The following is a 26,514-nucleotide window of genomic DNA, read 5'->3' as shown; positions in this document are numbered from 1 at the left end:
ATCATTCTATCAAAATTTGACCGCGAAGAGAAACGGAATGGCCTCCATGTGACGAGCATGCGGCCTTTTTGAGAGGCGAAATCATCCAAACAGCTTTAAGCACATTAGTAGATGGAACAATTCAATTCATACCTCGAAATTCCTCCAAACTGCTTTGAATCTTGCGGGAAAGAGTTCGTCCATTCCAAAGTAGAAAAAGCGAAGATTCAAGTAAAAGATTGAAGATACATGTTCATCGATCAATAAAGTTGTTGGCCAATGAATTGCGATGATGAAGTGGGTAAAGCGGCGGAGGGGGGATACATACTTCGATTCGTACACAATAATAATGTATGGTAAGAAATCATTTAAACTCACTCCTTTAGATTTGGTTTTTGTTGCACGAATCATGGAAATTCAGGTGTAAAAGATGAAAAGAGGTTTTTTTTTGGGTCTAGGGTTTTCTGATTTACAATGATTGGATGGAAAGGGACGACACGAGAGCAATCTGGTTCTGTTTCAAATTTCAATATCCCAAAAGTCCGAAAAAACAACCAAATACTAGTGGTGTTCTTTTTGGTCGATGAATGTAGTACAGTATTTGATCATCAAGTAGCATGCATCGAGTTTTACTTTACCCCGGAAAAAAGGATGATAATTACATAGGTATGTAACTACTACATGTATGGGGGGATGTACCATGCAAAGTCAAAAGTTTTGACTTTGCATTTTTTATCCCTAATATTTGAAGTTTTGTCCGATATGATCCCTTATGCTGCAATTAGTTATATTTAAGGTTTTCAAATGAAATAAAACATGAATTAATTTGAAAATGGTGTTCTTAAATCTAAGTAAAAATCTCTAAAGCATATTACATCAATACAACACTGTCTATTTTTCATCTTAAAGAGCGTATCTTTTTTAAATTAATTACTACAATTGAATAACCCAATTCACATAGAATTTCATCTTAAAACTATTTAAAAATCAAGGGATTATAATGATGATTTGAACTCCACATCCACATGTATGTTAGGGACTAAAAGTGCAAATTTAAAATTGTTGAGTAACAAAAATTTAATTTTGACAGGTTCAATATAATGATTAGTATTAGTCGTGTTCAGATTGATGAGGCGGAGTGGACTGCGCAACAACTTCAAATATATTATTATTATTGTGTTATTAGAGCCGAGGGTGACAAGAATCCAAAGCCTTTTTGATGAAGAATTACGAATAAAAAAGAAATTATGAGTAGTGAGTGGAAGAGTGTACTCAACAAGTGTAAAATATATATATATATATATATAGTAGAGGAAGATGAATTGTTTCATTTTTTTTTGTGTCTGGGGGTTTTTTTTTTTTTTGGTTGCCTGCCACGGTATCCAAGGCTTTGCCCTGACTAATCCGTTGGTCGACCCGGTGTCTGGGGGTTTGGTAACTGGTGGTGAGAGGATGATGATGATGAAGAAGAAGCTTTTATTAACCCTTAATTAATTATCAAGGATTAGGAATGAACACGAGAGAGAGAGAGAGAGAGAGAGAGAGAGAGATGAGTTGGAAGAAGGAATGTCAACTTAGCTGGCTGCTGGCCTTTCGTGGGGTGGGGTGGGGATGTCAATTCTCAATTCTCAATTTGCCATTATGCCAGCCATGAGCCAACCCACAGCCAAAAAAAGAAAATTCTTTTTCAATATACTAATCTATTATTAGTGGTAGTATATCTGTATTAGTAGTAGTACGTAATTAAACTCGATCTTCCGACACCCTGCCCTGACTGAGTACCACCACTACTACCGTCTCGCCGCCAGCAGCAGCATTACTACCTTACAACTTCGGGCGGAGTAAGTACTAAACCAATTCTTGTGCTCCTCCAATTAATTGATGATGAGGACATGCTATTTTCATGCGCCTAAATCTATACTTTAATACACGGATGAGCGACTTATATATATACCAATTTTTGCGCATTAATAATTTGTACTATTAAAATAATAAAAATTATACATACCAAGTGTGTGAGTGTGATCTTATCTATATACACGTGGATTTAACCCCTTCTTTAATTGATTGATTGAAATAATAATAATATTATGCTCTCCAGTCTCCACCCTTGACCCTCCCTCTGCTGCTGTTAAGGTTTCGTTTGGAGTTGCGGTGCGGCGGTGCTTTTTGATTAATAATAAAAAAGAATATACTTTTTTAGAGTTTTAAAAAAATATATATACTTTTTGATGAACTTCCTCCATCATTTCATGAAATTAAGACGGGAAAGCTCAAATTTAAGTACAGTAATACTACTACTATACTAAAATAATAAGTAAGAAAAGAATAATAATAATACCTTTCCGGCAGTCGGTCGTAATCCTACTAATTTGTCATGTTTTTGTGTTTTGCGCTGCTGCTGCTGCTGCTGCTGCTCCTCCTCCTCCTCCTCCTAATACACAAATTAATTGATTGATTGATTGATAATGCTCTTGCAGCGGTGAGTCGGCAATCCTATTCCTACTAGACTAGAGTAGTATTTTATTCTTTTTTTTTTATTCTCTCTCTTTTCCTCAACGAACCCTCTCTCTCTCTCTGCGCTTATCTCTCCCACTCCGGAGAAGACTCCCTCCCCGTTGAAAAGGAAAGGGAAGAGGGGGAGGGGGGAGGGGTTCCTGTACCGTACTGGGCTGGCCAGTTTTGCTTCTTTCTCACTACTATCCCCACTGCATAGTTCGGCCGTAACAAAAGCTGCTAATTACTACTCATCCAATCCTCTGAAAACTAGGAACTCCCCGCCCTCAAACACACCCATCCACTACAATTTGGTGAAGTGGCCAAATTTACGTGCAGTAACACATTTTCAACGCCCCCCCCCCAAAAAAAAAAATTTCTTAACCAACAAATACTCAGTAGTATCAGATCAACCAGTCTTACTTGATTGCTATTTCAGCGTGTGTGTCGGTGGAGGGTGTCGGCATTGTCGTCGTCGTCGTCCGCAGCCTCCTGTCTTTCTCCTTCCTTCTAATGGGAATGGGTGAGCGATGCTACCACACCACCAATCTACTACTACCATTTCAATAGGTCTGCGGATGAAGATGAAACTTCAGAGGAGGAGGACCTCCCCCACCCCCACTCCCCCAATTGTAGTTGCTGTCCTGTTTTCCACTACACAAAACCATAACCGAAAAATCTAACATTCTAACAACACACCCGACCAATCCCTCCTGCCGGAGGCGGTGCTAATTTTGATTCTGATTTTCCCAAGGGTATTAGAGTAGAGACTCTTTTTCCAATTTGTTTAATCATTCGATGATTTATTACGCCTGCCGGTCAATTCCCACAACCAACTAACCCCACCACCGCCACCTGTTTCCGCAATCCGCTTCTGAATTCCCTTCAATCTGCTAGTTGTAATAGTAGGAGGGACTACAGTTGAGTACCCGATTCAAATGTGGGAATGAGGCTGAATTCTGTTGATCCGGCTATTCTTGTTTCTCCTTTCCTGTTACTACAACTAGCAGTGGCAATCATCACCGCCGCCGGCAAATGAAGCTGTCCATCATCGGGATCTCACTTCTGCCACTCTATTCTCTGGCCACCACCACCAACCAGGTTTCCCTCCCCCCATTTTTCCAGCAGCTCTCTCTCTCTCTCTCTCTTATTCCCTTACACCTTTTTACCTCTCAACTTCGGATCATAGACTATTTGTATACGGGTTGTGTGTGCGTGCTTATTACTACTATTTTGTGCATCCACCTCCAATGGAAGGCCAAGTCTGTGCAGGTTAAATTTACATGTTAAAACTAGGATATCTAGATCACATCTCGGTTATCTAGGACTAATCTCTGTTTTAATGGCTGGGTTATTCCTGTCTGATTCCATTAAGACACTTCTCGTCTTCAAATTTCTCCCTCAGTTTTCAAGCTTTAATTTCCCGTTAACTCTGCAAATTCTTTCCCGTTATGATGCAATGCTGCATTATCTCAATAATTTTACTTCACTCGTGGACCTTTTAGCCTTGTGTTGGATGATAATCTATTTTATGCACCTCGCATTTCGAAGAGGTCTTGGAGAGTTGGGTCTTAGCAGCTGCTTCTGTCAAAGTTCATTCCGACTAATCTATTACCATCATGCTTACTAATGATAATCATCCTTTGTTGTCATCAGCCCCCCGCTCCCTTTATAAGATGCTTCATGCCCCTTTCTCTTATGGCTTCTTTTTTCACCATACCATGTCAGGTTCGATGTCTCATAATCTACACCACCACACATTTCCTCAGTTGTGTTGCTGAAGTAGCTGCCTGACCAAATGTCAAGGACTCTTGCAGCAATTCTAGGAGGTGCTGCAGGAGCCGTGGCATTGGTGGGGATTGTGATTGTCATAATACGGTTGTGCCTTTTTCACAGTAGGAGCATTTCAAGAACTTCTGAGAATGGGTCTTCTGATCCATCAGATCAAGGTTGACTCTTTTGACCTAATTCTGTATTCTATGACACCTATCAAGCGCAATCCCCCTTCTACATTAGATGCGTACTGTTTCACTAACTGGTTCGATGGATGACCAGATGGAAGAACTGCTGGGATCGAATTGAGTCTGCGAGATGCGAGACGATTTGAGATTGAGGAATTGTCTCTGGCGACGAAAAGCTTTAGTGATAAAAGCTTAATTGGGCAAGGGAAATTTGGAGAGGTGTTCAAGGGCTTACTTCACGATGGGATGCTCGTGGCCATTAAAAAGCGACCTGGTGCTCCAAGTCAAGAATTTATTGAGGAGGTGAACTCATTCTGACCTTTGCGAATTCTAGAACTCCACACTTTCATTTGCTTCAAAACAATATCTAGTTTTCCTTGGAGGGCCTTTATTTGTTTCAATTTGTTTTGGTGGTGTTGTGCATGATGGCCAGTGGGAGAAGGACTTCTGCTTTGGGCAAGTGTGCAATGATGTAAGACTGAAACATGAGGAATTGGTTCTATGAATTTGGCATTTTGTGGGATCAGAACCATTTTTCTTTAGACGTATGACCTTGGCATCCTATGTCGCATTTCTGTCATGATCCGTTGGCATTGCATGGGATCGGGGTTCATTATCCTTAGACGTGCATAAATGTGCTGTCTTACATGCCACTTTTGTCATGGTCCATCCAAAAGAAAGTAGTGCAATTATTTGGCAACATATCACTTGTATTAATTACCATTTCTGATGATAAATTGTCAAAATATTTTCAGAACTAAATGTTAGTTGTTTATCAGGTGCTCTATGCTTTTTGCTGCATGTGAATTTTTTCCTTTTAGGATTGTGTATCCAAGCTGTATATGGAAAACAATTTGGGCATTGTTTGCATTGTTTGTATACTGTATCCGTCTTAATAATCTCCAACAATCATCAAATTCTTCTGGGTATTTTTTTCCACGCTTTAATTTGCTGACTTTTCTATCAGGTTCGATATCTCTCATCTATTCAGCACCGCAATCTTGTCAGCCTTCTGGGTTACTGCCAGGATAATGGCCAACAGATTCTTGTCTACGAATACATACCCAATGGAAGTGTATCTATTCATCTGTATGGTAATTATCTTTTAAGTCGACCTTCTTGCTTTTTCATTGTTCCTTCCCCTCATGCAAAGGCAGAAATGCTCATTAAGAGTTGGAAGCTGAAGCTTCCCTTGTTCTTCTACTAATGCCTTTCTATCAGGACTCTTTCTCTCTCTGTGTGCGTGCGCGTTAATATGTCACCTGACAATTTAATAGAAAGAGAAAGGAAAACATCATTACCCACTGCATATTAGTTTCATAAAAGAAATAGCACCTTAATATTTGAAATTTCCTTCTCTTATTCCCCTCCCTTCAATCTTTGCTTCCAGTAAGATAGTCCAACATGAAGCTATTTTTGCATGTTATTGTATCTTTTTTGCTTCTAATCTCAATTAGAGTTTTTTTCATCTATCAGGAGTTTCTGCAGTTGGTTTTGGGTCTCGTTTCTTATCTTGGCAATTTATTGATCCAGAGTATTTAAATGCTGCAGGAGCTGGACATGTTGCACAAGAGAAGCTTGAATTCAAGCACAGGCTTTCAATAGCTCTAGGTGCAGCTAAAGGTGATCCTTTGCAAAACCAGTGAGCGTATTTGGCTTTCCTGGTATTGGTTTATCTTTTCTTTGGAAATAGCTAATAGCAGTCATAGTCAGACAAAATCCTTCCCTGGACATTGTGGCACATATATTGGTCAAAACCTCTTCAAACATGAAGCATCTTGAGGTATATGCTTACACGTAAAACCTTACTTCTATACTAAAATATGCAGGTCTTGCTCACATCCATGCCTTGAGTCCTCGTTTGATACACAAAGACTTCAAAACATCAAATGTTCTTGTAGATGAAAATTTCATAGCAAAGGTTGCTGATGCAGGATTACGCAATTTTCTTGGAAGATTTGATATTGCTGGCCCGTCTTCTGAGATGGCAGCTGATGAGATGTTTCTTGCACCAGAGTATTACTCTTTCTATCTTTTGTTTCCTGAGATTGTTTGGTTAAAGATTTTTATTTTTATTTTTTAATTTTATTTTTTGGTGTAGGGTTAAAGAGTTTAGACGGTTTTCCGAGAAAAGTGATGTTTATAGTTTTGGTGTGTTTCTTCTGGAGTTGGTCAGTGGCCGAGAAGCATTGGATCTACTATCTTCTGACACCAATCAAAACCTGGTTGAATGGGTATTTTACAGTTCCGTGCAGTGCTTTATGTATTCGCGATCTAGAGTGCTTTTACCGTTGTCGTCCTCTAGGCATGATTTGGTCACCATAGGCCAGATGATACAGAAAGTGTCGCCATGACCTTAAAAATACATAATTCAGCTACTTTACAGTAGATCATCTGCTAATCGGATGTTTCATTGTTGCCTCATTTTGCTCCATTGATGTTGATAATCTCGTGATATATATATATATATGCCTTGGATTTTGTTCTTGTACATGAGAAACCTTCAAGATACAAGAAGGATTATAGATACATCTGATATGTCATGTTCTCCTTTTTCAGCTGCAAAACTATCAGGAATCTGGCGCAATAGCTGTCATCATTGACCAGAGATTGGGTAATAGCTTCACCAAGGAAGGCATGGAAGAGTTCATACAGTTGATAGTCCGTTGTGTCGACCCCTCAAGCGAAAGGCGGCCAGCCATGAGTTATGTCGTTCTGGAGCTAGACCGCATACTTGAAAAAGAAATGAGTTTGACAACAATCATGGTGGGGGAAGGAACCCCAGTCGTGACCCTCGGAAGCCAACTTTTCAGGTCTTCGAAATAAAACAACTTAAAATGGGAATTCAGTTTATTATTATTTTTATTTTTTTCTTTCCTTCTTGCAGAGATTTTGAGCGTGCTTTTTTTCTAATACTTTTCTGGGAAAATATCACAGTTAAATGAATTCAGCTGCTTGGTAATTGTATAAACGACAGCTGTTTATTTTATTTTTCCTATTTTTTGTATTCTTGTAATCAATCATTTTTTTTTCTTTTATTCGAAGAAACAATTATTTGTTGTTGTTGTTGTTGTGAATATTATTACACTAAAGATTGAGTTGGAACTTCTTCTCAAGATCTTTTTAGTTCTAGCCTAAAATATGCCATATTAATTTAGAAGTTGTTAGTTGCAACTCTGGTTAATAGTTCGTCTCTCAGCTCCTCCACCTCGTACCTTGTACCGGAGGAGTAATTAGAAGCGTGGTGGGGGAAGAGATTTCGTCCCTTTTCTTCTCAATTCAACATTCATTCCATAACAACACTTGTACCTGATCTACTTTTACGTTTCGGGGATTCCTCTTGAAATCTTGCCGCCTCCTCTTCAACCACACCACTGTGAATGAAGGAAGATATCCAGAGAATTGACGACATTTTCGCTAAAATGACGAGAAGAAGAGGCAGAGTTGGTTGCCACTCTTACAAGCCAAAAAAAAGGAATTTTATTAGCATACATCATCACACCATTTTACCCGAGGATTCCAGTCTAACGAGCCAACCGGTTCTCAACAAATATTTCTACCCTCGTGAGTTCATTCTCCAAATATTCAAGAAATATACTACTGTTTTCCAAAGCCAAAATCTAATGGGGAACAAAAATTAAAAAAAAAAAAGAAAAGAAATGAAAATTGCACCCTACTGCAGAGTAACTGTTCGTTCAGAATTTACAACTGTAGCTCGTGCAGCAAAGAAATTAGGCAAAAAATGGCAGAGCTTTCATTTCCCGAAAGAACTCAAGAAGCAGCACCACCTTGCCTAGCTTTAAGAACAAGCTCCTCTGTGGTGGTCCCAATTATCTCATTGGCACGCTTAAGACCTATACAGTAATATCTTCCGATGGTGTCCTAAATTGACAAATGGAACTAAAGTTAGATATTAAAGATTTGCTTCAAAGGCAATCTAAACCATGCAATGCTACCTCAAAATTAGATCAGAATTCACACATCACAGCCATGTCGAAAACGATAACCAAAACAAGCAGAAGCCAACATTTGACATGATTACCCCAACTACTCACATCCAGTTTGAACATAAGTAGAAAGAAACCACTCGAAGAGGATGAAATAGACCGTCCTATATAATGAGACCTGTCTATGTTCTCTAACCGACACTATATGAGCACTAAGCCGGAAGAATAGGTCCTGATGTACTGTAATTTCTTGAACAAATAATTGTTAATAGATTTTTATGAACTCAACAGATTCTTCAGAAAGGCCTTACTATTATTATTATTATTATTATTATTATTATTACCCAAATCCCTCCCCCCAGAAAGGCTTTATTTAAACAATCAGTAGTCTGACTCCAATTTGATGTACTATGGTGGATATAAAAGTCAATCTGAAAATGAAATTTGTTTAAAATACAATTGGAAAGAAGAGAAACAAACTCACCCGAGCAACAATGCCCAACTTTTCTAATTTCTGTACAGCATCATTAACATCAAAATTGCACGTTTCACCAAATTCGTCTTTTATTAGTTCCTCGCACCGCAGGTCAAGATCCTATAGCATAATCAAAACAAGTGTGATTTTAGGAGAAAAAGTACCTGATAAAAGAGAAAAGCAACTAGTGCAACCAACCTGCAATGTAGCTTTCCCCTGTTCCATCAATATGAAGAATGAAATTATCACCTCCTTCACCTGCAAATGCAAGAATCCTGTAAGATGCTTCTACCACAAATACTAAGCACCTGATTTGCAGTACTCAATTACTAAATTCCTAGAACAGGTTAAACAAGTTGAGGCATGGGCTAGTTAACACAAGTAGCAGTAAATTCCAGATAGACCAACCAACATTCTACAAAAAGAAAAAGACAAATCGCACTATCCCAAAATACTTCAAATCATTGCTTTGGTACACATCTCCATCTTTTGTCAGGAGCTGAAGTTGTTAGACTTCCATACAGAACTATCTAATGGTACTACCAGAATAACCAACCCACTTCAGCAGCAGAAGCATGTTTGAGTTAATTATACTGAGAAACATAAGCTCACTAGCCAGTCTGCTTGTAATTTTAATTTTACTTAACTATTCAATTAGATTCAAACACATAGTAACTAATATATGGCTCGCAAAACTACTAAGTCGAAAGTGTAAAAGGAATATTGGCATGTAACTCACTTCCTGCTGAATGACATCATCACACAAGTGAAGAAGAGTTCCCTTTCCACTATCCAATTGCTTGTCATACATTGATTGAGTGATCAAGCTCTGATATGTAGCCATGTTCTGTTGAAAGCTGAAGAGTTCCAAAAGCTTCTATAATACAAGCACAAATACTTCCAAGTAGATCAAAAACAACAGAGGAAAAGAACTGCCACCAATTGAGATACAAGCCACAAAAGATATGCAATACTAAGCTAACAAATACACATACAGCACACAGGAAAACCCATTGTGAAACTACCGTCTCAGATTGAACAGACTGCAATGACCAACACATGATGGCAGAAAGGAGATCTACTAAAGCATCAAGTGCAATGAAAAGTATTCAACAAGAGAAGTTAATATGCACTGTCAAGAAAGACACATTGCACCAAAGACGAGACATACGTGAAATATGTCTTGGCACAATAACCAAGCACTGTGGATACAATTGCAAAAATCACCCAGAGATCAGCTTTAGGTACTTCAAGGGAACCAACAACAGCAACCTGAGAAAAAGAGACAAACGTGCAACCAAAATAAACGGAAACTATCAAATGAATATTGTTTTAAATGTGTTTCAGAAAGGACAACTGACCAGCCCAACTACAGCAGAAATGAGGAACTTGACCCAATCCATGGGAGTTAAACTTGGATTTTTCTTCTCCGGCTATTAGAAAGCATGCAAGAATATGATTTAACATTCAGTGAGTAAAGGAAAGGGTTAATGGATCAGGAAAGTTCAAGAAAGTGAAAAGGGGGGAAAACTTTCAAACAGGCACATGAGGAACATAAGTGGATCAAACACATGTAGAAACTCACTAGTACAATCTCCATATCAGCCATAGGAATATTTTTGAAATGTTTCACAAATATTCCTCGTTCTGGTTTTAGTTGAGTACCTGCTTGCCTGCATAGTCATCATTTGTTGCTTATTCATAAATGCAAGACAATTCAAACACCTAGTGTGAGATACTTGGCACTGGTACGGTTCCAAAGCAAGAAAAAAGGAGCTTTAGAAGGCACATAAATGACTGAAGCATTGGATACCTTCTACTAATGAAATTATGAGATTCCCCCGTATGTGTCATAATTCTATGGTTTGAGCAGTATTGTACATCTATGCAAAAATGGGAATGTATGCTTTTGGTGCTTCGTCATGCATCATGACCAAAGTTAGTTGTTTTTCTGTGAAGGGAAGGGACAAAGGGAGGAAGGAAAATGCAGCAATGAGAAGCTTACCCATTCTAATACAATGACTTAAGCCCTTTAACCAGTGTTATACTTCAATTTTCTAATGAAGTTAATTCACCAACACAAGAGGAGAAGAATTGAAGTGTTGCTGAGCTGACAACGTCCGGGAACAAGGAGATAAATGATGCTGGCACTTTACTAAATCAAACTACCACAGATACTCAAAATTAATAATAATGGTGTATTTAAAGAAGAGCAAAATTTTGCTAATACTAACCAGAATGTATACCTCAAGAGCCACCTATATAAGAAATTAAGATCCGTACCTGTAGATGACGATGATTCTATCAAATGTAGGTTCTTGTATTGTGATTTTGCTCAGCAGACTACGAAAACTGGATGAAGTGAGAGAAGAAAAAATCAGAATATCATTAAATCATGCTCCAAGCAACTCTACTGTTGAGCCAAAGAGGTGCCCAGTTGCTGTTTGGCACTTAATGTCACCATATATATATTGATCAGCCACACGTGAATGGGTCATTACATTCAACATAGAAACTCCAGAGAAATTTTTTACCACCAACAAAAACAGTAGTCATGCAGCAGATAATAACATTAAACGTCAAATAGGTCCCAAAGAAAACCAAGGTCCCATAGAGCTTTAAACAGCATTCAAGAGTATCTAAACTCCACAGCGTTCAAAAATGAATGACATATCTTTTCTCGTTCCGGTTACACCAATGAATCAGATATCAGGAGTGCATTGCATATACAAGTTCCAGAGACCATTTCAATAAATCCAAAAGACCAGAAAAAGGAAAGGTGACATTCTCAGTTTCAGGCATTCAAAATCTATATTGCTAACAGCAGTGAAAGATTATACTCTAGCAATCTTAAACTGCAAGTAGAAGACTATAGCTCAATGTGTAATGTCCAAAACCAGGAACATCATATAGTAAAAACCTGATCTCCATATTCTCAAGACGGATACGTTCAACAAATATGCAATCTTCTTCATTGTCAGCAGTTTTCTCGTCACTTTTCTTCTGGTCACTTTTTTGACGTGAAACTGATCTCCTGGAGAATAACCTTTCTAACCTGCAAGCAACATAACGTAAACGAAGTTAAAGGGCAAAATTGCAGGGTTCTTGTCAAAGACAACTTTATCAGACCAGCTAAAAGACATCATCTGTTACAGAAACGAAGTAAAAAGATCAACTCAAAATTAGATGCATGAACTTTTAAGCGGCTCGAGTAAAAAGGGACAAATACTGCCTCAGGTTCCCACCACTAAGAGCCCTAAGTACCTTGCATATGCAACCATACTTTGCATAGATGTTTTCTCAGGCTATTCATCTCATGACTTCAATTAAAGCTGCTCAATTAGCATATTACAAGAGCATGGATAGCATCTCACCTAGTCTTTCTTAAAAACCATGTCCAAAGGCGAGCAATGATCATGTCAACTTTCTCCAAGAAAAAGTAATCAGTGGTCTGGTCAATCCCAATGCCACGTCTGAATATCACATACTAAGGAAAAAGAGGATGACATGAATCAGATGTTCAATCTATTATTCATTATAGTTTCCTGACTACAATCATCAAGTAAAGAAGAAAATTTTTGGTAGCAGCAGTAGACAAGATAAAAAATATGATGATGATAGCGAGAGCATAGACCAGATAGTCTGATATTTTTAATAAGAGATAAGATCATATCTGGAATGTCAAGCTACAGGTGAATCTGTACCTTGTCAGCAAAATCTGGAAGATTTTCACGGTGATGCTCTTCAAAATACCTCTTCAGGAGTTTCTTATCAAGCTGCATTTAACAGAGAGAAATTTTGTAACTAGCATAAATACTCTATTCATTGATAGAAGCACAATATACAGAGCATCTGCACCAAGACTCTTATCAGATACGCAGATGATTTTCAATAACTAGAAGGCTCAGTGCTCCCAACCTTTGACTCATCAACGGTGATTGGAAGATTCAGAAGGTATTGACCTGAATGCGCAATATCAATTTCATCATCAGTGGCTATTTTGAAGTTGCTCTTTTCCATCACCTGCATAAGGTAAAAATTGAAACACAGAGCAGTAAGTAAATAAAAACACCTGGAGTGATAGGGGATCACGGGGAGGAGGGCAAATGAAGTGATAGGGAAGACGGCTAGTTAGAAAACAGAGGAGATGGTGGTTTCCAATCCCCATCCCCGAGTAGGGGACTGCAGTCAGATGCCTGTAATTTCAAATGTAAAAAACTAAAAACGCCAAAGGCATGCACCTCCCCATTAAAGCCTCTGCCTGGACAGATAAATAGCAAAATAGAAGAGAACATGACAGTATAATAGATGGATGGAGCAAAATAAAATTTTAAAAAAAAAATGCAAGAGCCAGATGAGGAATAAGATAAAGTGAAAGAACTGGATTTTGTAAAACAGGCAGCGTTCCTGCGTACACAAAAAGGATGTAAATAGCATTGTACCTGAAATAAGTATGTCAGGAAGTTCTGTTCAAGAATGTCAATTTCATCCAGGGATAAATTTTGCTGCTGCAACTTTTGAGCCCCGTGAACAGGATCAAAGAGAGAGTACAATTGCTGGAGAGAGAAAAGAAAACGGGAATTGAAGGAGAAGAACTACTAGTGCAGCTAGGTTAGTAGTGTTAAAAAGGGGGGAAAAGGGAGAAGACAGGCATTATTTTGAAATTGTAGAATACCATGAGGTCCTCGAACTGAAGAAGGTACCAAGCTCGAATAGTATACTCAACTCTCTTGCAGAGCTTCAAGAATTCAGAGCGGTCAGAAGAATGTTCTGGAGGCAGAAAGCAGGAAAAGCAAAATGAGAAGCAAGCAATAGGGCAATAGGGAACGGGCAGTGGCGGCGTTACAACAAACAAGTAGGTGGGTACCAGTTATTAGAGATTTCATTTTTCAACAAAATTAAAAGGGAAAGGATGATGATGAAATTTGTGGCTTGAGTATTAGTTATGCTAGGGTCAGGTTCAGATGTTCAAATGTCATCGTACTAACAAAAAAGCACAGGCACACTCACTGACACAGACTCTCTCTCAGATCAGATGGAAACGAGAGGAGAAATGGGGGAAAAAAATGGAAAAAAGAACAAGCCGTCCACCTTGCATTAGTTGTACTCGTGAAATGGAAGATAATGGAGACGAGATAACGAAAGGAGGACAGAAGGAAGCAAGCATATATTTTACCAATGAGGTTGGCCAGGGTCATGATAAGCTTGGGCTTGAGTACTGGGATCACCGACTCTGGCTCCAGTCGAATCACCTCTTTGTTTTTGGCCGCCTTCCGCCGCTGCTCCTCCTCATCCCCCATCCTTTCCTAATTTTCTTCAAAAATCAGAATCAATTTAATCAGCCAGTCTCGCTCGCGGCTCCCTCTGATCTCTGTCTCTCTCAGATCTTCTTCAACAAAAGTCTCTCTCTTCTTAACAACACTAATAAACGACGATATATGAAAAGAAAAAAGTGGAGAATTAATTGGTATGGTTAACTGATTCTCAAGGAAAGCAGAAGCAGCAGCGACAATACTCCAGGCATCCCCCACCCTCCGGACTGATTGGCGTTCCTTTTTTTTCTTTTTTGTAAGTTGTAACGCTAGTAGTAAACTAACTACTATGTTGTAACACCCCAAAAGTAATCAACGCTAATAGTAAACTAAGGGCGTTTTTTTTTATTGTTTTTTTTTTGAGCATCAGCGGCGTAAGATCTTGAATTTAAAATCTCTCCTTACCCTTCCTACCTCCTAGCATCTTATCATTCCTTCCTTCTTCTCAAGTAAAAATGCATTTGACAAAACTAAAACATAAAATCTAAATTTATTAATTATTAAATACTCAATTTTTAACATATGAGAGTATTCTGCATTAACTGAGAGATTATCACTTATTATTTTAAATAAATTTTGCCTAAGGAATTCAAAGACATATAATCAACTAAGACGTTCTATTTTTAGTTATCAAATACATCTGAATATATTAAGTTTAGGTGCTGAATTAATTATTTAAAATTTGATTCTATTAAGTTGAAATGTTGAATTAGTCTTTCAAAACCAAAAAAAAAGAAGTGTTGAATAAAATTATCAAAATTGGGTCTTTCACTGAATTATCAAACAAGGCCTTAAAGACACTAATTATAATGGTATCTTGCTTCTCTCTTTGGGTTTTAGTTAAATTCCAAACTTGGCATTGAATCAAAGAGCACAGGGTAATCACATTAATGGAGCCGGGTTTTATCGCTTGAGTTGAGAGCCAAAAATGAATAAACAAAGCAAAGGACCCGACCAGAAAGCAGAGCGGCAGCCAGCGACCATCCATGGCCCATCCTCCTCCTCACCACCGCAGATGCTCCACCACCGCCCCCAACCCCACCTCCCCAGCCCTCCGCCCATTAATAATAATAATAATAATTGGATAGGAAATTATTTACGTTAAATTATCTGAAATTAATATTTCAACACTTTCTGTAATATGAAAGTAATTTTAAACAATATAAAAATTAGTTAAATAATGTATTTATGATATAAGTCAAATAATATTTTTTTCTTTAAAAAAAAAATCCATATCAACCCCAGTGCTACTGCTGCCCTCCACCACCCGACAATTCCACAAAACAAAAACAAGCACATGGAGAAGCAGCTGTAGCACCAACAGCTACCTGTACTGCACTCCATTGATCCTCCTCAACTAACTCTTGCATTCATTTCAATTTTCATTTCCGCAGCAGACTCTCTACTACATATGCATCTGGATCTAGCACTACTGTCAATGTTACGGAATTACGCTTTTTCTTTATTGCCATATTTGGCTTTCCTTCCATCCACCATTGATTCAACAGTCGACACAAAGTCAATACACAGTGCACCATCAATTACGCACCATCCTGTTCCTCCCGCTATTCTTGTACTCTGCTAGCATGCGATGCCAATGAAAATACGAGTCTCTGTTTTTTGGGTGCTGCTTCTTCCCTCTTGGTACACATTGGAGGGGGTTCCAGTCTTGGCGTTCAAGCACCAACTACATCACCATATCGACATACATGCCTCTGAAGGTGGGAACTCCCGGTGCCAAACTCAATTTCTTCCAAGGGCGGGTGGCTCCCAGGCGGATGGTGTTCTCAACCGGCTGAATCCCAGTGAACGAATCCGACTCTTCGACTCTAGGATGATCCTCCCCCCTCTTCTTTCCGCTCCCCCACTCCCTGGTTGGCCACCAGATGCACCATCCTGCTAACGTGCAGCCACTCAAATTAACAAAAAACTATTCCCAGCAGAAAAGAAACAACCATCCCCGGCAGCCCTTATTATGTCAAAGCATTGCCCATGTTTTACTCTCGGCCCCAAGAAGGCCCATCCATCATCCACCCTTCTTTTTTCCTCTAATCAGAAACAAAATAAATAAATAAAACAGAAAGAAAAACCATAGAACTAATCAAATTTTGAGTCGCACCTATCAAATGAGAGATCCTTCTCTCTCCTCCACCAATTACCTATTCCTACTAAATCATATACACTGCACTGGCTTTTTTTCTACTCTATTTATGTACAAAGAGACACCTCTGATTGCCCATCTTCAACAAGAACAATGACCTGCTGAAGGGAGGGAGGGAAGTAAAAAAACAAAAAACAAAACCAATTCTTTTCTTTCCTGGATCTTTTTCCTCCTTTTTTAAAACAAAACGAAAGGAGAGATTATTTGAGACTTAGCATTTGCTGCATAGGAAATTTTCATGGCCAGCATCAGCTCTAACCACCAACCCCGCTTAAGTTGCAACCACATCCTGCGCGAGATGGTCCATTTATTGATTCCAAGACCTCACAAATGGTTTGCTCATCGAGTCCTGTAATCCTGGGTTCTGATGTGACACGCCTATCCATCCCAAGTTGTTAGCCTTACGGCCAGCGCTGGCTTCATGTCCGCCAAAGTAGTTCAGTGGATCTGCCGTCTGCCCTAAAATGTTGCTTGTACTGGGGATCCCTCCACCCAACGCATTGTACGTCCCAGGCTGCATGAACCGGTCTGTGGTACCTACTGAATCATAAGGGGCAGAGGCGGGCCCACTAGCATGCAACTCATTACATTCTGATAAAACACTGAACAAGCTTTGGTCCGAGTTACTTTGACTTCCAATGCTCCTGCTGGAAGCAACAGCACCTTCCAAACTCGACCACCCACCTCGGGCCCGATTTTCTCCAGGAAACCAATTCTGACTCACAAAACCCCCAGCACTACTTAAATGAGAGGGAGAAGGTGCTAGCATGCGAACTGTACTCACATTCCAATCCTGAACGTGGACTGGCAAGTGCTTTTGAATGGAATATCTTCCTCCATCAGGGTATACACTGTCCTGCATATTGTGATCCACATAAAGATCATTCACTCTTTTCTGCCTCATCTCCAGCGGGAGTGAAAGATTAACCTGATCCCTGAAATTGGCTGAAATTTGGCCATTCTCCATTGCTAGATTATCTGGTTGTTGAAAATCCAAGGCCATCCTTTTCTGATCTGGATGGTAATTAGGTAGGCTACCATCATGGCCCCTGAAGAAAGACTCAAACAGCTCATTTCGGTTTTGAGTAGGATAAGCACCAAAGAAAGACACACCATGAGGCTGTCCATGCATCATCTGCTTCCCATCACTCTTTTCCTGCAGTAAAATCTGTTCTTGACTAGGGAAAGAACCATAGAATGACAGCTCGTCAGCTTCTCTGTGCAAAAGCTCCCTCTCAGAATCTTTTTCCTCAGCATCTGCTTCCAAATTAATTATATTAGTTGGTTGCTCCTCCATAATTTGGGGATGTGAAAGTGACAACTCACTTGAAGAGACATACTGATGACCAAAGGCAGCAGAATGATAGAAAGAACCAGGCTCACTAACTGCCGACCAAACATCATCAGCAGAATCGCGAGGATCCCTGTGACTAACAGGTATATCGATGTGGTTCATATTTCCTGGGTATTCAGACACCATCAAAGGAAGATCATCCACTTTTGCAAGCATACTATTGTCATGAGAATCCACAGTCATGTCCTTGACCTGATGGGCACTGCTGATTGATGCAATGTTCTCTTCACGATCTTCTTCAGCAGAAATTGAGACAGACTCGCCTTCTTCTTCCACGTTTTCTGTCACATCAAGTGTTTGCTGAGGTAGGTTATCAGTTTCCTTGTCCTCTTCATCCTGGCATAAAGTCATAGCAGCAAAATGAGGCAATTCAACCATTTAGACATAGCACAAGACACTAGGGCTTGTTCCCGTTTGCTTTAGATTGTGCAAAAGCTGATTATGAAAAGTCATCATAGAGAATGATCAGAATCACTGAGAACTACTCTTTACTAGGTTTTGGATTTTGCCTTTTTTGGCTAATAAAAATCTACAATTAAAAGACAAAAGCAAATGAGAAATTTAGAAAAAAAAAACGCATCATCCATAACCAGCTAAAATAATCTAACAAGAACAAGCCCTTAAAAGCTCGAAAGGCAACAACCATAGTAACCATGAAGCAGGTGAAGCATTTCTTTAAAGTTCAAGTCCCTCAGCTGATATCACTACTTACAGCTGAAGCATTTCTTAAATGTTGGAAAACAAGAAGCAGCAGCACCATGGCAATAACAAGATCAGGACAAGTGATAGTGACTGATAGTGAAAGCCTACCTCTAATTGTATAGAACTTTCAGCTTTTATAACTTGATTAGCCTTTTGATCCTCCAGGAAGGACTGGGAAACCTCTCTTTTCTCATCCTCGCCATACAACAACTGGCACAAAAACAAAGCAGAGAATAAATATACGAGAAGCATTCTTCCAAAAGGATCCCATAAATGTTCAAACAGGCGTAACTTTGCGACAGCTTCTACAACCCAATTTCCATCTACAACAAAAGGAGGGAGGTAACAAACCTCTTCTGCACTTGAATTGGGTGAAATTGTTGCTCCTATATCATCTATGAGCTCTAAATTATCATAATTATCTCTCTCGCCATCCTGCTCAGAAAACGACATTAAGAAGTTAATGAGTGCAACTAAAAATTTGTCAAATTATTTTCAAGCCAGGCCCAGACAGAAAATATACAGTAACATTCATTTCACATAAAAAACCTCAGTCAAAGAAGCCTCTGGGAGAAAAGCAAGTAAAACGACAAACCTTTTCTTGGAATTTCAGTTTTTCTTCCAACTCTTGACCCAAAGACTTTGCGACTTGCTGTACTTTCAACTTATTTGTTATCCAGCTTCTGTAGCCAACTGGAATATCTTTATTCACCAATTGTAACCTGTCCAACAAATACTTGAATTGAAAACACCAAAAGAAAAAAAGTACATTAACAGGATCTAAGAAAACAGAAAACTAACCAATAATCATGCAACTTCTGCCTCTCTTCTTCTTCAAATACTTCAAATGGCTGTACATGGAGGGTTTCAAGGTTACCCAGAACATTATTCAGAGATCTAGGTTGTATGCTATTACTGGTATGCTTCATAGTTCTCTTAACACGTTGATGCTGTTCTTTGCTGACCTGGAGAGAGAAGAGAAGGAGGAGGAGGAGGAGGAGGGGGGAACCAATGGAGGGCAATGAAAAAATGGCTCTCATGTGTATACAAGTCAAGGAAAATGACAACAGCTCCAGCAGTAATAGACATGCATACAAAATTCCGCAAACTCTATTTGCTATCAAGCAAGGAGATGTTCAACGTAAGATTCCAAAGAACTCTATTGACATAAATTACCTTGATGTAAGACATATACTTTGCACCATCACCAAACTGGATATTGCGCTTCTGTAGCTTTTCCACTTTTTTTGGTTTTGCAATACCCTTCAGCCCATCTGATGAGTTATTGAGATTGCTGTCTGAAAACCCTTTCCTGTAAAATTTAGCACCCAAGACAACCAATATGCATTATGAAGATTAACACACTGCATGATTTTCCTTTTGCTCACCCAGCTGGAGTAAGAGAAAGGAAAATATGGAAATTCAGATTGATTACCTCCCCTGTGTATCCCAAGGCAAATCTTGGTTATTTTCATTACTGCATGCCTTCTCAGATGTAGCCCACGAACAAGATTCTGGTGTGGCAACATTGTTCTCTTCAGGATCATGAAACCTAGTCTCGGAGAACTGCATACTCTTTGCAGCCTGGCTTCCTGGCCTGCATTAATATTTCTTATTGATCGAAATCAGATATATACCATGCCCCATGCAACAAGAGGTCACAATGTAATTAGACAATATTCAGGACAATGCAGCAAAGCAAGCGAGCTAATATATTCTTTACACTGTAAAATAGGAAATTAAACATTTCAAGTGTTAAGGTAGAAAGTCAAAACATCAATGTTAGAAAAGATGTAATGCTCGTAAGATAACAGTTTAGTAATTGTTAGTTAACAATAATATTAAACTTAAAAAAAACAATAATATTAAACTTAATATTATGCAGGACTTGTACAAGTTGGCCTCTTACTACAAATCCCTTAAGCCCTAAACTTTTCATTATCCCTTTAGTTTCTACTCCAAGAAATTATAAATGGAACTTATTTATTTTCTTTGTGTTTTCTCCTTTATACACATGTTTTGTGCATGTTTGTATCTACACCTCAGGTGAATTAAGACCATAGATTAATGCCAGTTAACCTTCTTTCTTTTGCTCACAAGTTCTTTTACAACTTTTCTTATTCTTATTCTTCACCCCCCCCCCCCTTTTCACTCCTCCCTTTCATGAGAAGTTTTACCCTTCCCCCACCCCCAGCTCACTCTCCATTTTCAACCCAAAGGCTGTAATTAAAAGGTCCTTATTGCTAAAATTTATTGTTGGGAAGGTCTATTTTCCATCTCACATTGTCTCACGTGGATCTTTAATTTATTCTATGAAACAAATCAATTACTATTAAGAAATGTTAACTTAAAACTTATTTTGCCAATATATATATATATATATATATATTACACGGACTCTCCATTTACCTCCGCCACACCGATGTCGACACAATATGACACGGACAAGGATGTGGGATATGTGTCGGATATGGTCAAAAAATTTTGGGTGCATTGACTGTAGCAAACCTGGCTAAAAGATGGCGATGAAAAGAGGTAGATGAGATGGGATACTGATAAATGAAGATGAAGATGACATGATATACTGATAAATGAAGATGAAGAGATTTTTTGGGAAAAGACAAGGACTTGAGTTTCGGTGTAATAGTTGGACTCGAGATGTTGAGGGATAAAAATAAAAGCTGTTACTAATTAATTTATTAAATAAGATTTAGTATTTTATCATCTAAAAGAATTAAGTGCATGATGGACATCACTATGATAAGCGTTTTGTAACTAAACCCCTGTATTTAACCTATATTTTTTTGTTTAGTAGTGTGTTTAATCTCTTTACAATTTTGCCCTCTTGTACTATTAACTTAGCCCCCATACTTAAAGAATAACGATTTTAACCAAGTTTATGATTATCTTCAACCTAACTGCACATTAAACTGAACTTTTTATTAGCATATATTTCAAACATGATTGTAGATAAATTTTAGAATGATTTGTTTTTAAATATCTTATGCACCTATGACTGTAAGAAATGAATCCCCACACCCATATCCAAATCTGGACAAATATCCCCGGATCCTATAAGAAATTCATTGTAACAATACCAACAATAGACATATTACCATAATTGAACCTAAATGATAAGCAGTCATACATTTAACTAAATTGGAATTCACAGATTGAAACGACGTCCTGTGCAATGCACCGGGAGAAACTAGTTTTCAACTACTTTTAAATCAAACAGAAGGGTTATATATCATACGCCACCTTACATGCGAGAATGAATACAACAATATGGATGAAATATGTGTTCAAAAAATCAAGAGCAACTAGCAGAGTGATGCAAGAGGTATTTGCCAATAATACTTGCCCAAATCCATTCTGGCTTTACTCAGGCGTGTGCAAGTTAGTCAAAATGCATAATTACAACAACCAGAAACATTTTTGCAAAGTATTATCATGTCTAACTTAAAAAGTAAGCAGATTTCAATAGTGTAATTTACTACTTCTACAGAAAGCCCGCCATGGATACAAATAGAAGGATGGGACATGCAACCTCCAATTTTTACAGTAAAATCTTAGGGAAACCTAAACAGAATGCATTGCCCATAGTTGTTAGGTTATCAAACCAATGTGTCTACCAAATATTTATGTAGTTAAGAAACATGTATGATCACAAACCTCCATATTTTCTGCAGAATTTCCTCTTCAGGATCCTTGCATCCATCCCATCTATCCTTCCACATTCGTAATTCCTCAATCATGCTGCCATAAACACCATATCCAAAATTTTGTTTCAAAAAAAATAATCAAGTTCACTTGAATCCTTGAAACAGAGCCAAATTTCTGTTAACCTTCAAAGCATCATTACTCACAGCTTCACAGTGTGAGAAAGGATTAGTGCTCTCATTATTGTGGTTCAGAAAAGCTGTAATATGCAACTAAAGAAAATTAGGTCAATAGAACTACATACTCATTGTGATATTTTTGCAACTCAGAAAAGTATGCTTTCTTATTAGCCGTGATATGCTGCTCCAACTGAAGAAGATCGTCAGGATGGAACTCACCAGCACACAATGCAGCACCCCTGCAAAGACACTAAACACTCTATGATCACTAACGAACTTTTAAAAATTTTGATAAAAATTTTTCAAATACGATAAAAATTTTTAAAAAGTACTCTAAAAGGTAATCTAAAAATTAGTTTAAATTTTTTAAAAATTTTAAAAAATATCTCAAAATATATTCTAGAAACTCTTCTACTCTTAAATATCCCAAAATAATTTCTAAAAATATCCCAAAATATACTTTCAAAACTCTGCTACAGCAAAATTTTTCAAAAACACCCCCAAAATCAGCTAATTCAAACGGAGACTCTAAATTGGGATAGACAAAGCCCATATAGAACATTTACTCTAATTTAAAGCTTTCCCAGCTTGTACCAACAGTTAAACAATAGATTGTGTAACCAAACAATTCTTCTTCTTCTCTTCCAGCAAATATTTTGAAATACAAAAAAGGCAGATTAAACTACAAAAGAAGATCTAGCTGAGACATAGGAAATAACAATGACACTAACAGTAGGAACAACTACAGGAATATCAGAAGAAAGCAGGAGGGTAACTTTCAAGTCCTTCACCAAGTATACAAAAATAATATACCAATTTGAACATCTGTCCTTCAACCTGTTTGATACAAATTCAAAAACTGATTATGATATAAAATCAACCCTTGAGTCATTGCTAAACTAATTCAGGGGTTATCAAAAGCATTAATGCATGTTAAAACTTGCCATTTGAGAAAAGGATTTCCAAAGTGGAAGTTATCCCCCGAAAGCAGCTCCTGAACAGTTTTTTCAGGCTCAGCTCCTTTTGGCAGAAATTGGGTCAAAACCTTTCTCTCAGTTTCAGATATACGAGTCTGCCACACCTAAGACAAATGCCAGGCAATATATATAATAATTAAGCCAGGAGTTGCTTGGGATCCAAGAAATAAAAACATACACCATCAGGATAGATACCTCATATGAAAGGACGTCTACTAAATTTTCTAATTCAAATATTTCCCGAGGAACGCTGAGAATGTCAGCCAAGCTGCTGTAGCTGTGAGGAACAGAATCAATGAAAGGGGCCAAGTCTCTCTGCAAAATGCCAATCTGTTCCCTCTTGGCAACAACACTCTTGTTCTTGTCATCCCACTCAAGAGATATATTAGACCTCCCATTTGTGTCATCCTGTGGAAATCCTAATTTCTTCTTTTTAGCTCTGTATTGTTCCCTATGCTCTCGAAAAGAGCAACCAACAATGGTGCTGGAATTGAGACGTCTCCTCCGCTGATCAGCTGCCATGTAGCAGACTATCTCACAAGTCTCAGTATACCATACCGGCAAAAATGGAATCTCAATACTTATCAATAAATCTCCTTAATGCGTAGCCTGAAAATGCAAAGTGGAAAACTTTATTTACTGACTGTGTGTTTTGCAGCTTTATGGCAAGCCCAAGTGGACCATCTATATCCAATGATCAAGTATACTGTAAGATAGATAAATTAGGAAGCTGAGTTGCAAATATATACAAGTTGTAAAAGAATTAGAGGCATAACTAGGCCAATAAGTTCTAAAATACAAAGACAATATTCTCAAGAAGCCCTTGAAGTCTCAACAGTCAGCACATAGTCCAAATCACTGTACTCGCTGTTAAGCTTTAGCAAATAAGTCAATTAAGTTCGGGGAATACAGGATAAGTAAAAGTGTAATACGGATGTAAACAAAATGCAACTCAAAAGAGGACAAACAAAATATACGAACTCGTTATATGAGCAATGACCAAACCTTTAACTCTCTTCTGCAAAGTAAAGTTACTTACATGTTAAAATCATTTGTTGAGTAAGCCACATGCACAAATCATGTTCTAACATTCTTGTACTGGAAGAGAAACTAACAAATTAACACCACATAAGATAGAATATGGCATAACAAATGAACTAAATCCATCTTGTAAACAACAAATAACAGAGTTTATTCCCACCATCTTTAGCTAGAAGGCAGAACCCAGTGGATGAGGCACTTGTAGTTTTTCTTTTTCTTTTTTTTTTTCTTCCTTCCTCGTATCCTCTACTCATTCGATTCGTAACTATTGTAAAGCCTAACAAGAACAACAACAGTCATGTTGAATTCAGGTGACATTCCTAAACTAAAGGTTCTCCACATCTCACAAATACTTTTCTTCTCTGCACCAATTGTGAGCATGGACTTTATTAACAAAAATTAGCCCAATGCAAGTTGAGCTTATTTTTAGGCAGGTTCAAAACAACAGAAATAATGGTAAAGAAATATTTTTGCATGTAGGTAAAATTGCAGTTATATCTGCACAAGAGGGAGCATATACATGCGCAGAACACAGTCATCTGAAAGGGCACGTGATCCCTCGGAACTCTCAACAAACAGAGAGAGTAATGACAGATTAGGTGAAAACAATGGTGGCAGTTACAATGTAAAACTATGCCAACTGAATATTGTCAAGGAATGCAAGAAAACTAAACCCAAAGATTGATAGAGGGTAGAAGAATATAAGGTCCAATTTCCCTATAAACACATAAACATGAGGTGAACCAGAAATGCAAATGCCTTGAAAAATTCTTCATGACAACTGGTAGTACGATAAGTACCATAGAAGCAGGAATATGCTGAAACGCTAGAAATAATTGGTCGGACAATCAGCTCAACTAAATGTGACTCTAAAAGGTGAAATTGTATCCCGATGCTTCCTTTTATGAAAGACAAACTGGAGTTCAGAGTAATTAGCAAATAGAGTAAAAGGATAAAAGGAGAGTCAGATGCATAGAAAGATACAATATTTGGTTTCAAATTCAACTACCTCATTGAAAAGCATATGTATGTAGTGTTAGCAGACAAAACTAGCAAGTAAAAGCACAAGCATTTAGCATTTGCTGACATGCATGTACTTAAGTTCAGGAGTTACTGAGAAAACTGCAAAAGAGAAAAGGGGTAGGCCCATATAAGACCAAAGCGGGAGGAAAAATGGATGTTATCCTAAAACGTTAGGACCATAATTTTCCTCTTGCAGAACTGCAATAAACAAACATAGCCAATTACACTAATAGACACCACAATACATTATTTCCAACAGGATGATAGACGTGATTTTAAATTTGCGGACAAATAACTAATTCAGAAATATGAATTCCAATACTAGTTTAAAAAAACTATTAAATATTAGTACTACCATTTGCTACCAAAAGCCTAAACAAAATTTTTAACCAAGTACAGACAATTAAAAAAATGCGGAAGTTACAAAGTGATGAGCGGACGTATAAGTTAAGCGGAAAAAGAAGAGGGAAGGCATTACAAAATACCCGCAATTTTAAAAAAAGAAAATGAAAAATAAAACAATTCATAAACTATCCAGCAAAACATCAGCATCCCATACAAGATTATCAGAAAAAAAAAATCACATACAAAGAGGTGGGAGAGGGAAAAAGCCCTAGAAACCCAACACCGGAGGAGGAGAATCCAGAATACGATACCTGTAGAGCGGTCAAATAGTTGGGACGCAGACAAACACACAATTTAACGGCTGCACTTTAACCCTTGATTGGCGAACCGAAACGTCGTCATCATCGCGGAGGTAATTAAAAAAAATGGATTTAATGTCAAAGAGAAACAGATATTTGGGAGAAGGGGCGAAAAAACAAAGAAGCGAAGAGGAGACGGCGTAGGCGTTATCCGATTCGGTCGAGAGAGATTAGACAAAGCCCAAGGCCACGCACACAACACAAGTAGAGGAGGCTGGGGAGAGAGTCGAGAGGACAGAGAGAGGAGGAGAGGAGAGAGCCACTTCTTGTCTTAATTTTTACACGCTAACCTCCCTGCTTTTTTATCGAATTACTATAAGACCCCTCTGAGAGTTTTTTTTTTTTTTTTTTTGAGTCTCGTGGAGGGCTGTAGGCCCATTACAATTTGCTACCAACTAGTCGGGCCGTAGGAGCGCCTCTAGATCATTCCCCCACCAGCCTCCTGAGTGCTTGCGGAGGACGCGAGGAAGTCTGCCCATTGGTCTGTTGTAGCTTGGATTGCCTTTGATGAGATTCCAGTGCGGGCTAGAATTAGGCGCC

The 26,514-nt window shown here is 38.3% G+C and overlaps 3 protein-coding genes across 8 annotated transcripts; 1 reads left to right on the top strand and 2 right to left on the bottom strand.

Moving 5' to 3' along the window:
- Window positions 1-2,439: 2,439 nt before the first annotated feature.
- On the top strand, window positions 2,440-7,552 carry LOC113751302 (proline-rich receptor-like protein kinase PERK2). 2 transcript variants are annotated; one of them, XM_027295258.1, is made up of 8 exons: window positions 2,440-2,461; window positions 4,204-4,424; window positions 4,531-4,739; window positions 5,404-5,530; window positions 5,988-6,059; window positions 6,266-6,452; window positions 6,538-6,670; window positions 6,996-7,552. In XM_027295258.1, the coding sequence occupies exons 2-8, from the start codon at window positions 4,274-4,276 to the stop codon at window positions 7,260-7,262; spliced, it is 1,146 nt and encodes a 381-aa protein (XP_027151059.1). In that variant the 5' UTR covers window positions 2,440-2,461; window positions 4,204-4,273; the 3' UTR covers window positions 7,263-7,552. The 2 variants fall into 2 exon arrangements, with proteins under 2 accessions (XP_027151059.1, XP_027151058.1); XM_027295257.1 differs by lacking the exon at window positions 2,440-2,461 and adding an exon at window positions 2,750-3,576.
- A 341-nt stretch (window positions 7,553-7,893) lies between these two features.
- Window positions 7,894-14,404, bottom strand: LOC113753760. Of its 3 annotated transcripts, none has more exons than XM_027297998.1 (15): window positions 14,035-14,404; window positions 13,534-13,628; window positions 13,301-13,414; window positions 12,777-12,881; window positions 12,563-12,634; window positions 12,233-12,345; window positions 11,779-11,913; window positions 11,142-11,210; window positions 10,444-10,531; window positions 10,220-10,291; window positions 10,030-10,130; window positions 9,598-9,715; window positions 9,057-9,116; window positions 8,868-8,978; window positions 7,894-8,318 (listed from the first exon to the last, which is right to left on the bottom strand). In XM_027297998.1, exons 1-15 carry the CDS (start codon window positions 14,156-14,158, stop codon window positions 8,208-8,210), a joined length of 1,488 nt encoding a protein of 495 aa, XP_027153799.1. In that variant the 5' UTR covers window positions 14,159-14,404; the 3' UTR covers window positions 7,894-8,207. The 3 variants fall into 3 exon arrangements, with proteins under 3 accessions (XP_027153799.1, XP_027153800.1, XP_027153802.1); XM_027297999.1 differs by having other exon boundaries at window positions 9,598-9,735; window positions 10,071-10,130; XM_027298001.1 differs by having other exon boundaries at window positions 9,598-9,705; window positions 10,071-10,130.
- Window positions 14,405-16,238: 1,834 nt separating this feature from the next.
- LOC113753191 lies at window positions 16,239-26,187 on the bottom strand. 3 transcript variants are annotated; one of them, XM_027297290.1, is made up of 13 exons: window positions 25,927-26,187; window positions 23,402-23,815; window positions 23,174-23,310; window positions 22,355-22,468; window positions 22,063-22,146; window positions 19,823-19,984; window positions 19,564-19,699; window positions 19,189-19,352; window positions 18,983-19,109; window positions 18,739-18,822; window positions 18,496-18,597; window positions 17,658-18,021; window positions 16,239-17,588 (listed from the first exon to the last, which is right to left on the bottom strand). In XM_027297290.1, the coding sequence occupies exons 2-13, from the start codon at window positions 23,726-23,728 to the stop codon at window positions 16,639-16,641; spliced, it is 2,751 nt and encodes a 916-aa protein (XP_027153091.1). In that variant the 5' UTR covers window positions 23,729-23,815; window positions 25,927-26,187; the 3' UTR covers window positions 16,239-16,638. The 3 variants fall into 3 exon arrangements, with proteins under 3 accessions (XP_027153091.1, XP_027153090.1, XP_027153092.1); XM_027297291.1 differs by having other exon boundaries at window positions 17,505-17,588; window positions 17,672-18,021; XM_027297289.1 differs by having other exon boundaries at window positions 16,239-18,021.
- Window positions 26,188-26,514: the final 327 nt, after the last annotated feature.

The sequence above is a fragment of the Coffea eugenioides genome, chromosome 11 (genome assembly GCF_003713205.1).
Source record: "Coffea eugenioides isolate CCC68of chromosome 11, Ceug_1.0, whole genome shotgun sequence".
NCBI lineage: Eukaryota > Viridiplantae > Streptophyta > Magnoliopsida > Gentianales > Rubiaceae > Coffea > Coffea eugenioides.
Note: the sequence above shows the minus strand (reverse complement) of the source record. Positions and strands in the feature narration are given on the sequence as shown.

Excerpts from the sequence above, each read along its gene's own strand:
- LOC113751302 (XM_027295258.1), top strand. The coding sequence starts at position 4,274 with ATGTCAAGGACTCTTGCAGCAATTCTAGGAGGTGCTGCAGGAGCCGTG. Across the intron at positions 6,060-6,265 it reads AGCTCTAGGTGCAGCTAAAG|GTCTTGCTCACATCCATGCC; the intron begins GTGATCCTTTGC and ends TAAAATATGCAG. Across the intron at positions 6,671-6,995 it reads ATCAAAACCTGGTTGAATGG|CTGCAAAACTATCAGGAATC; the intron begins GTATTTTACAGT and ends CTCCTTTTTCAG.
- LOC113753760 (XM_027297998.1), bottom strand. The coding sequence starts at position 14,158 with ATGGGGGATGAGGAGGAGCAGCGGCGGAAGGCGGCCAAAAACAAAGAG. Across the intron at positions 13,415-13,533 it reads TTCAGTTCGAGGACCTCATG|CAATTGTACTCTCTCTTTGA; the intron begins GTATTCTACAAT and ends TTCTCTCTCCAG. Across the intron at positions 9,716-10,029 it reads TGTGCCAAGACATATTTCAC|CTTTCAACAGAACATGGCTA; the intron begins GTATGTCTCGTC and ends GGAACTCTTCAG.
- LOC113753191 (XM_027297289.1), bottom strand. The coding sequence starts at position 23,728 with ATGGCAGCTGATCAGCGGAGGAGACGTCTCAATTCCAGCACCATTGTT. Across the intron at positions 18,823-18,982 it reads AACTGAAATTCCAAGAAAAG|GATGGCGAGAGAGATAATTA; the intron begins GTTTGTCGTTTT and ends TTTTCTGAGCAG. Across the intron at positions 18,598-18,738 it reads CCAATTCAAGTGCAGAAGAG|TTGTTGTATGGCGAGGATGA; the intron begins GTTTGTTACCTC and ends TTTTTGTGCCAG.